The 16,060-nt window shown below is 42.7% G+C and overlaps 1 protein-coding gene across 1 annotated transcript in view; it reads left to right on the top strand.

Annotated features, from left to right (window-relative positions):
* Positions 1–5,787, top strand: part of ABHD16A (abhydrolase domain containing 16A) — a 60,785-nt gene extending 54,998 nt beyond the window's left edge. The window contains exon 20 of the mRNA XM_030197442.1: positions 5,363–5,787. Within this exon, the coding sequence (XP_030053302.1) occupies positions 5,363–5,446 (84 nt within the window). The 3' untranslated portion in view covers positions 5,447–5,787. The remainder of the gene's footprint in view (positions 1–5,362) is intronic.
* Positions 5,788–16,060: the final 10,273 nt, after the last annotated feature.

Raw genomic sequence — 16,060 nt, 5'->3', positions numbered from 1 at the left:
TGCACCATTCACAGAAAAGGACATTTGAGAAGAACTTGCAGGGTGGAAAGTGGACAAAGCGATGGTACCAGATGGAATACATCTTTGGATTCTGAGAGAGCTTGGAGAAGTTCTGACTCATCCCCTGAAGAATATGTTTAACAGATTCTGAAGACGGGAGAGGTTTCACGTCATTGGAAAAATTCAGATGTCTATCAGCATAAAAATAGTAACAAAGAGGAGGGAAACTACAGGCTAGAGAGCCTCACCTCAGTTGAAGGAAAACTACTGGTGACACTGCTGAAGGATAGGATAATTTTTTTTACAGTCCAGCGAGTTGTAAGATCCAAAGCAACATGGTTTTACAAGAGGCAGATTGTACCAAATGAATCTGGTAGATTTCTTTGACTGCTTGACCAGAGAACTAGATAAAGGGTTGGTAGCAACATCTGCATGTTTTGGACTGGTCTGGTGAGGATGCTTCGTGGCCAGTTGTGAAAGAAGTGTGTTACTTCCCTTCAGTTTTCTGTTCTTTGTTTTGTTATAGGTATGTTTGTGTATTGGAACTGTTAACTCTGGGATGTTGAGTCAGTAAACACCACAGCCCCCACTGAAACAGAGCTGCTCTGGAAGGTGGAGGCATAATGTGGGTGGTAGTCAGGTCAGCACTTCCTAGCCAAGCAATATCCAGGCCTCCATTTTCAGTGCTCTGCAGCAGCCTGAGGATAGATTCATTGTCCCTGTCTGCAGTGTAACATATGGTAATTTGAGAAATCATTACAGGTGAAAAGGAAATGTTTCAGTGCTTAGATCTTGGAAATCACATTACAGGTACTTAACCATATGTAGAGATGTCAGACCATATCAAATTACCTTGAACTATTATCTCTCTTGTGCTTGTAACAAGGAAAGGCTGTTTAACCTAATGCAGTATTTCTTTCAAATGATGATGGAGGGGTGTGTGTGGGGGAGGGGGAAAGGCTTTAATGCTGTATTTCAGTGCAGACTCTCTGAGAGGAGCAGTGTCCTGACCTGTATATATTCATACACTGTTAAATATTAAAAGGACAATTCAGTAACTTTTGCGTGCATAACAGCAGAGAAAAAGAAAATTATCAATTACGTGCATAGATGTTATAGCAAGGGGAACAAGCACATGGGGCAGAGCATGAACAGATTTACCTGTGTACCTGTAGAGCTTTGGTACACATTACCCCCAGATTCTATATAGCGCGACTAAAATTGCGCACGCAAATCCAGTCAATTTCTGGATTTTGCGTGCAATTTAAATACTTAACAAGTCAATCAGTGCCAATAATTGCCACTTAAGCAATTATTGACACAAATGAGCATTAATTAGAATTTGCGCACACAACTTGCTAAGTTTATACTGTAAAGTGGTGCACTTAAAGGGGGCATGGCCACGGGCAGTCAGCGTTCTGAAACGTTACACGCAGTGTTATAGAATACGCCTGTTCCGTGCCTTTGGCGTAAATGGACGCGCCTAGAGTTAGGCACAGGCATGGCTGCTAGGCTTATTGTATAAACTGCGCCTAGATTTAAGCACAGTTTATAGAATACGTCTAGGCGGAAACTTTTTTTTCAGGCACCATATATAGAATATAGCCTGGAATTCACAGAATGCTATGAAAACGGAGATGAAAACAGTAACGGAATTCAAAAAAGCGTGGGATAAACATAAAGGAATCCTGTTCAGAAGGAATGGATACTCAGAAGCTTAGCGGAGATTGGGTGGCAGAGCCGGTGGTGGGAGGCGGGGCTAGTGCTGGGCAGACTTCTATGGTCTGTGCCCTGAAAATGGCAGATACAAATCAAGATCAGGTATACATATAAAGTAGCACATATCAGTTTTATTTTGTTGGGCAGACTGGATGGACCGTACAGGTCTTTCTCTGCCATCATCTACTATGTTACTATAAGTTACATGCGCCCACGCCACATTTAGGTGATCAGTTACACCTGGTCTATAACTGCTGTAACTGGGCACCTAAATTTTAGAACACCAGTGCTGGGTTATGCTAGTATTCTGTAATGGGAAGATGGTAGAAGTAGAGGATGTGAATTGAGGTTGCTGGGAGGCCGACTCAGGAATAATGGCAGGAAGTACTTCTGGATTGCCCTCCCGCTGGAGGTCGTAGAGATGAAAATGGTAACGGAATTCAAAAATGAACGGGATAAACTCAAAGGAATCCTGTATAGAAGGCATGGATCCAAACAAGCTTAATGGTGATTAGATGGCAACACCAGTAATTGGGAAGCAAAGCCAGTGCTGGGCAGACTTCTACGGGAGTAACTAGCGAGGTAATTAAATTTGCTGATGACACAAAGTTATTCAAAATTGTTAAATCGCAACAGGATTGTGAAAAATTACAAGAGGACCTTACGAGACTGGGAGACTGGGCGGCTAAATGGCAGATGACGTTTAATGTGAGCAAGTGCAAGGTGATGCATGTGGGAAAAAAGAACCCGAATTATAGCTACGTCATGCAAGGTTCCATGTTAGGAGTTACGGACCAAGAAAGGGATCTGGGAGTCGTCGTCGATAATACACTGAAACCTTCTGCTCAGTGTGCTGCTGCGGCTAGGAAAGCAAATAGAATGTTGGGTATTATTATGAAAGGTATGGAAAACAGGTGTGAGGATGTTTTAATGCCGTTGTATCGCTCCATGGTGCGACCGCACCTTGAGTATTGTGTTCAATTCTGGTCGCCGCATCTCAAGAAAGATATAGTAGAATTGGAAAAGGTGCAGCGAAGGGCGACTAAAATGATAGCGGGGATGGGACGACTTCCCTATGAAAAGATTAAGGAGGCTAGGGCTATTCAGCTTGGAGAAGAGACGCTGAGGGGAGACATGATAGAGGTATATAAAATAATGAGTGGAGTGGAACAGGTGGATGTGAAGCGTCTGTTCACGCTTTCCAAAAATACTAGGACTAGGGGGCATGCGATGAAACTACAGTGTAGTAAATTTAAAACAAATCGGAGAAAATTTTTCTTCACCCAACGTATAATTAAACTCTGGAATTCGTTGCCGGAGAAAGTGGTGAAGCAGTTAGCTTAGCAGAGTTTGAAAAGGGGTTGGACGGTTTCCTAAAGGACAAGTCCATAAACCGCTACTAAATGGACTTGGGAAAAATCCACAAATCCAGGAATAACATGTATAGAATGTTTGTACGCCTGGATTGGCCGCTGTCGTGGACAGGATGCTGGGCTCGATGGACCCTTGGTCTTTTCCCATTATGGCATTACTTATATACTTATGTATTTATGTCTTTATGTCTGTGTCCTGAAAATGGCAAGGACAAATAAAGATCAAGTATGCATATGTAGTATCACATCATACCTTTATACTGCAGTTCATGGTCCTGTGCCATCCTGGCTGCCTCACTGACACAGACTACTCAGTAATTACTGTGAATTCTTTTGGATTCGTATTAGGTAACAGACTTTTATTAGAGGTTCATTATTGTCTAAGATACACAATGATTAAGCTATATAACTGAAAAGAAACAATACCTATCTATAGTTAGAAAGAAATAATCATTACATCACTGGTCCCTAAATCCAAGCAATGCTAGGAGTCACTTGACCAGGAAAAGAAGCAATAATACATCATAATATACATATGTCACTGGTCCTTAATCTCTACATCCAGGCTCTTATCATCAGCTGGGGGGGGGGGGGGCCCTGTTCACAGTGAAAGCCAGGAGTTTCTTTGACCAGGAAATATAGTTCTCTGCACAGTACGTACGTTACTCACAGACGAGCTCCCAATTTCACTGGCAAAAATTCCCCTTTTTATTAGGCTTAGAACTCATGTTCAGAGCTAAGGAAAATTACAGAATGCGTGAGAATTTCTCTGTTTAGGTAAACAAGCCGTACTGTGCGAATGTCGTCACATGTTTCTTAGTCCAGGTGGCCAGTCTGAACTCGAAACAGGCTCCACTTCTCCCTTCACATACCAAATTAATTACAGCTGTGTCTTATCTTCTTACACATTCCAAATCATTTTCATACAAACAGAATTACTTCTAATCAAAAATACAGACCCCGAGTGCACTGCCAGTCAAGACAGAGTTGAAAAACAATCTTTAAAATCTTCCATTACACATCCTTAATTCCTACATTGTTTGACAGGCAAATTGTTCTGGTGCAGTCTTTTAAATATTTAGGTGTGATTATAGATTCTGCTGTCTCTTTCAATGATCAGATATCCAATGTAGTAAAAGAATCTTTCTATCACCTGCGGCAATTACTATCAGAAACTCTATAGATAAAGACTCCTTACGTATCTTAGCCTATACCTACATTACAACACATTTCGATTACTGTAATACTATTTATGCTGGCATTACTAAGTTTAACTTAAAATGTTTACAAGCAATTCAGAACACGGCTGCCCGTATTATCTGTCGAGCCTCAAAATACGGTAAGGCCATGCCTCTTTGACATCGTCTTCACTGGATCCCTATAGACTTTAAGCACTTTATTCAGCTACCCCATCTTACCTTGCAACCTTAACTGTTCCATACACACCGTCGCGAACGCTCCATTCACTCACAGACAATAAATTAGTGATCCCTCCACCCTCAAGGGCTAGATGGGAAACCACCGGTGCTTCAGCCTTTTTTTTTCTTGTCCCCAGCACTGTGGAATTCCCTTCCACAATCAATGAGGTTAGAAGAATTGTACCCTCTTTTCCGTAAAGCTCTGAAAACTTACTTTTACCAAACAGCTTTTGAAATATAACATTATTTGAGTAGGAAGACCACTCAGGTATGAAAAATGCTTCATAAATCATTAGATAATTGTGTATGACTGATGTAATGATTGCCTATGTCATTATCTTAAGTATAGAAGTTCTATCTGTACTGTCCTATCATATAATGGATTGTACATTTTTGACGTGTAAACCGTTCTGGCTTGCTATGCAGTAAGTGACTGTATAGTAAACAAATAAATGATACTATGAGTTTATCTTGTTGGGCAGACTGGATGGGACCGTACAAGTCTTTATCTGCCGTCATCTACTATGTTGTTATACTCTGACTGCCTAGATGCAGATATTGTAGAATGTAGACCCTAAATAAGTTATAATAAAAGCACAAGTTAGTGTTAAATAATATGGGAAGAGTGAGCAGATCTTTTTGTGCAAATCCTACGGTTAAAGAAGGAGCCGTGTAGCAAAATATTTTTAAAAATCCAGTTATCAAAATGAAAATCATACTGGAACAATCATCCGTAAGATGGGAAAAATAAAATTAGTGTACCTTTTAAGTTTGTGAAACTGTGTCTATCTAGGGGAATTAAGTCTTTTACCTCTGGGTGTTAAGATTTTCTGGTTTCTCTCTTCCTCCCAGGCCCGGAAGTATCTGAAGAACTTCGACACCACCCATTGCACTCCATTACCTGCCAGTGAGTTTCAGATGCCCTGGAGTTTGTAGCCAAACCCTCCCATCAAGAAACAGAGGAAAGGATAACCCGAGCACTGGAAAACTGTCTCATTTTTGCTGCTTTTGGCAGAGTCGATTCTTATTTACTTCCAGTCTGTCTTCAGAGGTTCCCGCTGAGGCTGTGAAATCCTGAGTGACTGGGGAGAGAACGAAGCCACTCGTAGTGATGTCACATTTGCCTAGTAAAACTGTCTCCACCAGTCTGACCTCACAAAGCTGACAGACGTAGAGGGAGGCAGGAGCAGTCTTTCCGTTCCTGCCGAGGTACAGCCAAGTACCTCACAAGATGAAACTAGTAAATAAAGGCAACACCATTGCTTTTTCTACACAGATCTTTGCCCTTTTGGTTTCTGTTTTGTTTTGTTTTTAACTTATTTTTATTTTTAACATCTCCCTACGTGGATAGTTTTGAAGGCCTAGGCCTTAGGCAGCTTTTCAAAAGGAAGAACTCTCCAGGTTGTTTTCGTTTTGAAAACCAGCATTCACAAAATGTGCTCTTTTAAAGCATCCACAGGGGCCGGCTTGATGCCTCCACAGCAATGCTGTCGCTGCCTTACAGAAGTTCCCTCATTTGATCTCTTCACTCCCCATCCCCTCCAGTTTGATGGGGCTGGGCTGCTGCAGAGGCAACATTTACAGCCCCTGGGTAAAGGAAAAGAGGTACATTTACAATTCAAGGATCATATCTAGTGATCAGCAGATGCCCTGAGTCCCCGCCCCACCCCTCCCAAATGTAAGGATCATCCCTGCAGTGATCGAACTAGAGGTCCTTTGAGGATGGCCAGTATATAAAAGAAAATAAAAAATCCCAAAGATGGTTGTGAATGAAGGCTCATAGCATGAGGAACCTACCTCGGTTCTATATTAGCTGAAGGCCTAGAGGAGCAGGCAGAAACTCCGTATTAAAAAAAAAATTAAGGCTATTCCATTGACTTTCTTATCTCTCTCCTTATTTGTAAGAATATTTTGTTGTAAAACGTTTTTAATAGGGCACTTACAGAAAATAAAGGGTAACGCTCCTAAAGAAGCATCGGCGAAACGGGCTCGCTGTAGAGCGTGCCCTGCAGCTCACGCTACTAACAAGATAAGTACCTTGTATTTGGTATCTTGAATCTCACTGAGGATTATTTACAACATAATAGATTGAAATAGATAAAAGTTGATAATAAGAAAACATAAAAAATAAACCAGAGGTTTTTTGGAATTATGAAGAAGCTCACCGGAAATTCACATTTCAGAAACGTGTGTTCAAGCTGTGAATTCTGGATAGCGAAGCCTTCACACTGATAATATCAGATGTGAATGTGGAGCTCTGAAGGCTTTTTCTCTGCCATCATAACGCATTATAACTGCACGAAGGAGAGTTCAGCTTGCTTTATTAGTATTTTGAATCATATTTAAAAAAAAAAAGAAAGGCGTCCTCATATTTAGCACCTATATGTGCATATCACAGAGGAGTGGGGAAAATCTCCCTCCCCCCCCCCCCCCTTCAGGTGGCTAAAAGCATGTGCATGAAGCAACTTGGCCCCTTTCTCAAAGGCAGTTTACGTTTTGTCATCAAAATGGTGCCACAGCTCCCTGAGGCCTCCTTATAGTTTACAAGAGAGAGGGTAGTGTTGAGATTCCAGTTTTGTTTGTTTGTTTTTTTTTTTGGGGGGGGGGGGGATCGCAGCGTATCAAAACCTGGTTATAGTTTTGGACAACTCTAGCAAAATGCAATGGGGCTGTTTCAGCTAAACTTAAATAGGAATGACTAGTGGCGAGGAGTTTGTGACAACTTATATAGGTTATGTTATGGGGCACGAGGGCCCACAGGAAGCGAAAGATTTAAAGGGGAAAAACATAAGAAAGGCCAGGATATCATTGAACAGGGTGTGATAGCTGGTCTGGATTTAAAGGAAAAGCAAAGCAGCTCAAACCATTCTGGAAGGACTTCAAAACTTTTTCACCGGTTCCTGATAGTCTCTTTTCTACTATACAGTAGCCCTGACCAGTACACAAAAGATTCTTCAAATAATTTACTCCCTTTTCTGAGTTCTTACATCCATGTTCATTTGTCTTTAACCTTCAGTGGGGGCAGTTCTATGACCAGACACCTCCGTTTGGGTGTCTGGATGTCGTGTGGAAAGTGCATATTCTATAACATCCATGTACACAGATTTCATTATAGAATAGTATAAGTGCCAGAAATGTGTATATTTAGGTGCCCCCGCTTACTCCAGTCTATGCCAGGAGTAAATGGGCATGCCTGAGCACTTACGCACATAACCTACAGTATTCTGTAAGATGTGTGTGTGAGAGAGACAAACCTCTGCAAAAACAACAGCAGAGGAGGGTTCACCAAATCAGTTTAACTGGAAAGTGACGCAACCTGGCCACGTTTCTTCAGCTTTGCCTTTGTCAGGGGTCGCCCTTCATTATAAGGGGAATTCTTTTACATAGTAAGTGATAGCAGATAAAGACCTAAGCGGTCCATCCAGTCTGCCCAACAGTCACACTCATTATCAATTCATGATTAAATCTACAATGAATGTGATATTATACTCTTTCCAAGTCTTTGGCATTTCTGGGACATAGACCGTAGAAGTCTGTCCAGCTCTATCCTCAGGTTTCACCTAATGGAGTTCCCGTCAAAGCCCAATCCAGCCTATCCAAATCTGTCTTGTCGTTTGCAGGACCCAGACCATAAAAGTCTGCCCAGCACTGCCCTTGGTTCCCGCTACTGAAGTTGCCATTGAAGCCCTTTCCAGCATTTTCTAAACCAGATTGCCATATACAGACTCAGACCTACAACGTCTGCCTGGCACCAGCCAGAGTAGCCGTCCAAGTGTCACTCACACATCCACCCCCTGCAGCCATTTAAGGTTTTTTTTTTCTTAATTTAAATTTATGTTTGTTTTCTATCATCCATTTTCTAAATAGAGATCCTCTGTGTTCATCTTTTCCGGAGATGGGAAGGCGGTAGAACTAGAGGGCACAATACGAGATTGAAGGGGGGCAGACTCAAGAAAAATGTCAGGAAGTATTTTTTCAAGGAGAGAGTGGTGGATGCTTGGAATGCTCTCCCGCGGGAGGTGGTGGAGAGGAAAACGGTAACGGAATTCAAAAATGCGTGGGATAAACATAAAGGAATCCTGTTCCGAGGGAATGGATCCTCAGAAGCTTAGCTGAGATTAGGTGGCAGAGCTGGTGGTGGGAGGTGGGGCTGGTGGTTGGGAGGCGAGGATATTGCTGGGCAGACTTGTACAGTCTGTGCCCTGAAAATGACAGATACAAATCAAGGTAAGGTATACACAAAAAGTAGCACATATGAGTTTATCTTGTTGGGCAGACTGGATGGACCATGCAGGTCTTTTTCTGCCGTCATCTACTATGTTACTATGTATCTCACGCCTTTTTGAATTCTGTCACTCTTTTTATCTCTACCACCTCTCTCGGAAGGGCATTGCAGGCATTGACCACCATGAAAAAGAATTTCTTGATATTACTCCTTCATCTACCAGCCTGCAACCTCAATTCATGTCCTCTAGTTTTACCATTTCCCCTTCTCTGGAAGAGATTTGTTCCTATATTAACGAACAAATTCACCACCATCAATACCAAAACTGAATCTCCCAATTTCAGACACCCTAAAAATTCTCGGACTTATTATTGATGGACACTTAACACTTGAGCATCACTTGAAGAACACAACCAAGAAGATGTTCCACTCAATGTGGAAGTTAAAAAGAGTAAGACCTTTCTTCCCAAGGACCGTCTTCCGCAACCTGATACAATCAATGGTACTCAGCCATCTAGACTATTGCAATACTCTCTATGCTGGCTGCAAAGAGCAAATAATCAAGAAATTACAAACAGCTCAAAACACTGCAGCCAGACTCATATTCGGAAAAACAAAATATGAAAGTGCTAAACCCCTACGAGAAAAACTACACTGGCTCCCACTTAAAGAATGCATCACGTTCAAAATATGTACCCTAGTTCACAAAATCATTCACGGAGACGCTCCAGCCTACATGTCAGACCTGATAGACTTACCACCCAGGAATGCTAAAAAAAATCATCCCGCACATTCCTCAATCTTCACTTCCCCAACTGCAGAGGTCTAAAATACAAACTAACACATGCGTCAACCTTTTCCTACTTGAGCACACAATTCTGGAACGCGCTGCCGCGCAACTTGAAGACGATCCATGAACTAACCAACTTCCGCAAACTACTGAAGACCCATCTCTCTGACAAGGCGTACCACAAAGATCAACAAATGTGAACCATTACACAAATATCCAGAACTGCTTAAAGAAATTCGACTCACGAAATTAGTTCGTTACTCTACTATCCTGCTTAACTATTATCATGTTACCCAAGATCCTTAAGCAACACTAAATGTATATTTTCTTTAGATTATCTATTACTATTATGTTACCCAAGATCCTTAAGCAATACCAAATGTATATTTTCTTATAGATTTCCACTATTCATAATGTAATGTAAGCCACATTGAGCCTGCAAAGAGGTGGGAAAATGTGGGGTACAAATGCAATAAATAAATACCTTTCAAGTAAATGTCTATATCATATCTGTATCAAGCTGCAAAGGACTCAAATACAAATCAACTTATGCATCCAGCTTCTCCTACATAAGCACACAACTATGGAAGGCATTACCTAACGCCGTGAAAACAACTTATGACCACCTAAACTTCCGGAAATTACTAAAAACCAACCTGTTCCAAAAGGCATACCCCACCAACCCAACTTAAATGCTTGAACAACTGCAACACAACAAAACCAAAGCTAGTACTGGACATAAATTAACTCTTCCCCTTTACGATTCCCTAATGCGTCTGTCACACATGAACTTTATTCTACCACTACATCACTTTGTATTTGTTCTTACCGGAATTGGCGATCGCCTTTACGGTACTATGTAAGCCACACTGAGCCTGCAATTAGGTGGGAAAATGTGGGATACAAATGTAACAAATAAATAAATCTCCCCTGTCCCATATTTCCTGTAAGCTAAGTATATTCAGGTCTTCCAGTCTCGTTTCATACGTCTTATGGCGCAAGCCCCATATCATGTTTGTCACCTTCCTCTGGACCATTTGTAGTCTTTTTACATCCTTAGCAAGATACAGCCTCCAAAACTGAACACAATACTCCAGGTGGGGCCTCACTAGCAACTTGTACAGGGGCATCAACACCTCCTGTCTTCTGCTGGTTACTCCTCTCTTGATGTAGCCTAGCATCCTTCTGGCTATGGCCTCCCACCGCTTTGTCACATACATCTTTGATTTTGCTTGGAAGATTTTAGTGACCCCTGATGAAGTCAAAGCTGAAACTTGGCCAGGTCGGGTCCCTTTCCAATAAAATCGATTTGGTGAACTCTCGCGTGCGCTTCATTCCCTGGATCTCTTCTGCTGTTGTTTTTGCTTAAGCAAGAGACAAACCCCGTGTCCTATCCATGCTTCACCCACATTTCCACCTCCTTTCATTTACACGCTAAGCAATTGTGTACATATGTTATAGAATATCACTGTGTGTACAGCTTACACTTCCTATGTATATGTGTACAGTACATGTGTGTGTGTGCTAATAGTCAATAACTTGTACAAATGGTGCCTAACTTTGGATTAAGATAGACTTGAGGACAATCCACTGCTTATTTCTAGGATAAGCAGCATAAAATCTGTTTTACTGCTCTGGGATCTTGCCAGGTATTTGTGACCTGGATTGGCCACTGTTGGAAACAGGATACTGGGCTTGATGGACCTTCGGTCTGTCCCAGTATGGCAATACTCATGTACTTACCTTAAGGCACCCTATTGTAGAATTGAGGGTGTTACTGTGTAGCAGGGGCCGGACCTCTCTGTGATAACTTTTAAAATACAGGGTTGGTGATTTAGTAGGGAGAGCAGGATTCCATCAGGCTGGGGGAGAACAATGCCTCCGGAAGCAAATTTCATCGGGAGAGGGAGATGATGCACAGCCACATAGATAGGTTTTGGATGTCCAGGGGGCTGTTTCACTGCCATGGCTACAGTTTGGTTCCCCGACAAGGATATGTACAGCTTTTGGAGTGGAGGAGTAGCCTAGTGGTTAGCGCAGCAGACCTTGATCCTGAGGAACTGGGTTCATTGCCCACTGCAGCTCCTTGTGACTCTGGGCAAGTCACTTAACCCCTCCGTTGCCCCAGGTAGAAATAAGTACCAGTATATACTATGTAAACCACTTTGAATATAGTTGCAAAAACCACAGAAAGGTGATCTATCAAGTCTCATTTGTGTGCCCATCTGCTTAAAATTGTAAAGTAAATCGGTTAGGGCCATGACCCCAGTGGCCCACTCCATTTCACTGCCCATGTCCATTGAGAGAGACAACAAGTTGTCCTGGGTCAAGAGAGGTCTTACAAGTGGTCACAATCTACATCTTCCATTTATCGTTAGCAGTGTGGACAAAAAATTGATGGGTCAGTTTGGGTTTTTGTGCCATCTTTTACTACATGATTAACTCTGGCATGTTCACTTAAAGGCCCTATACTGCAGAAAGGAACTGGATGACAAATCTCAAGATGTGTTTTTCCCTTAAACTCTTTCTTTTGTATTATTACAGACTATTAGGCTTAAGCAATTGTATGAAAAATGTGTAATATATAACAATGAAAGAGTCATATTACCTCAGCACTCGTGAGAAGCATGCATCGCATGTAATGTGAAACAGGCATCTGTGATCATTCTAATACGGTCTGATTTTGTACAGCTGTAACCTCTTTGTCTCACTGTGCTCCTTGGATTTGTCTGGGGGAGCTTCTCCGGCTCATCTCTAACCACACAAACCTTTAAAGGGGGGCAGCTGTTGAGGCTAAAGAAGCAGCCTGTAAGTGCTAAGTCTTTACTGGGGAACATAGGGACAGTGAAAATGAGAGGGCATCTCTCTAAGTTTCCGTAGGTAACCAGCCGGCCAATATTCAAAGCAATATTGTTGGCCTGAAATTCACAGTTAGCGCCTAACTCGAAGCTGGCTATATTGGAGTGGGGAGGGAATGAGCACTTGGCCAGTTCAGTGCTGATATTCAGCCCTGAAGTGGCCAGGTGTAGCGCAAAAATGGACTGCTTCAGTGTTGAATGTTGACTTTAAGCACCGATTTGTTAGTTGACTCAAAAATAATCGGATATTCAAAGCAGGGCCTAGCTTTGAATATCCAGGAATACCTCCAGTGATGAGCAAAACGCTCACTGCCACTGGCTAAATATTGTACCCCTTGTTTCTAGTGAAGGAAAGAGTAGGGTAGGCTGGCTGTTTCCAAAAACCAAGGGAGACGTATGTACAGTTATAGGTCTTTATTGAAAAACACCACATAAGGATCGAGTGTTCCTCCACTTTTGTGGTTTCTCCTCACACCCCGGAGTTCATTTTCAAAGCACTTAGACTTACAAAGTTCTATAGATTACTATGAAACTTTGTAAGTCTAAGTGCTTTGAAAATATGTCTCCCCGTCTTTCTAAACATTTTTAAATATATAGCTACTACCTCTGCCCCCCCACCCCCACCCCGTCTGTATTTTCCACTGGCTGCAGCTTCCTCTGTGTATAGCGCTTCTTGCATTTTGGTTACTGGCCTGATTTTTCTCCCTTGCCCACCCCTCTCCAGAAGTTCCTGTATCTATCTTTTCCCCTCTCGCTCTCCCCTCAGCAATTCATGTATCTGTTTATTGCCCCAGCTTTTCCCCTACCTGCCCCTTCTTCCTGAGCTGGTCGCAGTGACAATCCTTTTCCAGTTTCCCAGATGAACAGAAAAAGAGAAATGATTAATGAAAATTTTTTTTTTATATTAAGAGAAACCCCTGGAGTGCATTTCTGGGGAAAATATTTAAATCAGAAAGAGCATTTAAGGTAAAAGATACTATCCATCACCATTAATAAGGAAGGTGGCCTGCATTACATAGTATGTGGTACCTTGTTTGCAAAAAGAAAAATTGACAATAATGAAGAAAATAAAGTTTGTTTCTAATTGACCCTGAATTGCACCAGTTTTCTGCTGGGATTGTGTGACTGAGCGAGAAGGAAGCTTGCTTTGCAAATGGCTGTGGTAGGATTCCCTGTGGGAAGTTTGTTTCTGCTGCCTGTGTTGTCTTGTTCTGTATGTGGAAAGTTTGTGTCCTGGGATGCTGCCAAAAGCTTCTTAAAGATACAGAACATTGGGAAGCGTCTGCACTGAGGCTCCGTCAGATGACAGAAACATGACGGCAGTTAAAGGCCATTCAGTCTGCCCATCCTCTGTATCCCCTAACTCTTCCTTTTCCTAAGCGATCTCACATGCTTATCCCATGCCTTTTTAAATTCTGGAACAGTCCTCGACTCCATCACCTCCACCGGGAGGCCATTCCACGCCTCCACCACCCTTTCTTTGAAATAATACTTCCTTAGGTTACTCCTAAGCCTATTCCCTCTTAACTTTGTCATATGCCCCCTCATTCCAGAAGCTTTGCCGGTGGTGGGAGGCAGGGCTGGTGGTTGGGAGGTGGGGATAGTGCTGGGCAGACTTATACGGTCTGTGCCAGAGCCGGTGGTGGGAGGCGGGGCTGGTGGTTGGGAGGCGGGGATAGTGCTGGACAGACTTATACGGTCTACATTCAAAGCGATTTACATATATGCAGGTACTTATTTTTTGTACCAGGGGCAATGGAGGGTTAAGTGACTTGCCCAGAGTCACAAGGAGCTGCAGTGGGAATTGAACTCAGTACCCCAGGATCAAAGTCCACTGCACTAACCACTAGGCTACTCCTCCACTATCACCTCCTTTTTCCTGCTGGTCATCCCTCTTTTCATGCATCCTTCTTTCTTTGACCATTGCTTTTTCTACCTGTTTGGAAGCTTTAAAGTCATCAGACACAATCACCCCAAGTCTCGCTCTTCCTTCTTACACTGAAGCACTTCACCCCCTATACTGTACTGTTCCCTCAGAGTTTTGCGACCCAAGTTCATGACCCTGCATTTTTTAGGATTAAACCTTAGTTGCCAAATATTGGTCCATTCCTCCAGCTTCGCTAGGTCCTTCCTCATGTCATTCACGCCTTCAAGGGTGTCCACCCTGTTGCAGAGTTTGGTATCATCCGCAAAGAGATAAAGCTTACCAGACAGCCCTTCCGCAATATCGCTCACAAAGACGTTAAAAAGAGCCGGCCCAAGGACCGATCCCTGCGGTACTCCACTGACAACATCCAACATGATGTCACCCATATGCATGAAATAATGTCCTGCTTGACATTGGAGCAAAGGTATTACCTGATATTGCTCCTATGTCTACCACCCTCATAATCTCTAGTTCTACCATTTCATTGTCTCTGAAAAAGATTAGTTTCCATATTAATTAGGGCTGTATTTTGTTTTAAATTTTTTATTTTGATTAATCTTGCTATTACTCCCTACCCCCCTCCCTACCTCCCTGCTCCCCAACTCCCAGGTCCAACATCACTCTTTCTTCTTCCAACTCTGCCCCCGCCTCCCCCCAGGGTCCAACATTGCTCTCTGCTCCCTCCCCCAAGACCAACATCACCTTGCTCTCTGCTCCCCCAATCCAACACAACATGATCTCTCTCTGCCTCCTTGTAAGAGAGGCCTGTCTTCTAAATTACCAACGCTAAAAGGACAGGTTCCAGAATGTTCCGCTTTGTAGGACTGCAGGACAGACAGACACCAATCATCCTCCACCTCATACTGGCTATATACAGAAGCTGAGAGAGTGAAAAAAAGGAGAGGGGGATTCGGCTTAGGAAGGGATGGTCACAGCATGGTCTGCTCACTACAGTCTCAAATTACTAGTCAGAAGCAAAGAAAGGATTAATACTTTCCCCAGTGCAATGCATCCAGCTCCCAAATTCAGAAACACTGAAGTTTCAAAACTGAGTTAAAGATAACTCTGATACAAGGAGCGGAAGGTTAAAGCAGCAGAATAAGAAGCCAGGTTAAGATCACACCATGCTCCTTGTGATCTTGGACAAGTCACTTAACCCTCCACTGCCTCAGGTACAACTTGTATCCTATACCTGAATGTAACATGAGCTACTACTGATAAGGCCCAAGCTAAATCCAAATTCTTTTCTTCTATTACTCCATTTCGTAGAATAAATATTTCTCTGCATTTTACAGAGTCTTAGGGCCCTTTTTACTAAGCTGCGGTAAAAGGGTCCCTACGGTAGCATCGGCCTGTGGATTTGCTGTGCGCCGAGGCCCCCTTTTACCGCATCAGATAAAAAGGCGTTTTTTTTTTTGGTTTTGAAAAAGGAAATGGCTGTGCAGTAAGTGAACCACTTGTCGTGCAGTCATTTCCCGGGGGATCCCTTACCCCCTATTTAAAAGGCAATAAAGGCTCCCGCAGTAACTGATCAGTGCATGCAAATCTCTCTCAGGAATATTCATTGTAGGTATCCTGAGAACCTGACTGGCCTCCAGGAGCAGATTTGGGAACCACTGAGTTATGCAATGGAAGGCTCGAGGGGCAGTGGTTCCCAAACCTAGGCCTGGAGGCACCCCAGCCAGTCAGGTTTTCAGGATATCCACAATGAATATTCATGAGAGAGATTTGCATAAATCTCTTTCTCATG

This window comes from Microcaecilia unicolor, chromosome 3 (genome assembly GCF_901765095.1).
Source record: "Microcaecilia unicolor chromosome 3, aMicUni1.1, whole genome shotgun sequence".
Taxonomy (NCBI): Eukaryota; Metazoa; Chordata; class Amphibia; order Gymnophiona; family Siphonopidae; genus Microcaecilia; species Microcaecilia unicolor.
Note: the sequence above shows the minus strand (reverse complement) of the source record. Positions and strands in the feature narration are given on the sequence as shown.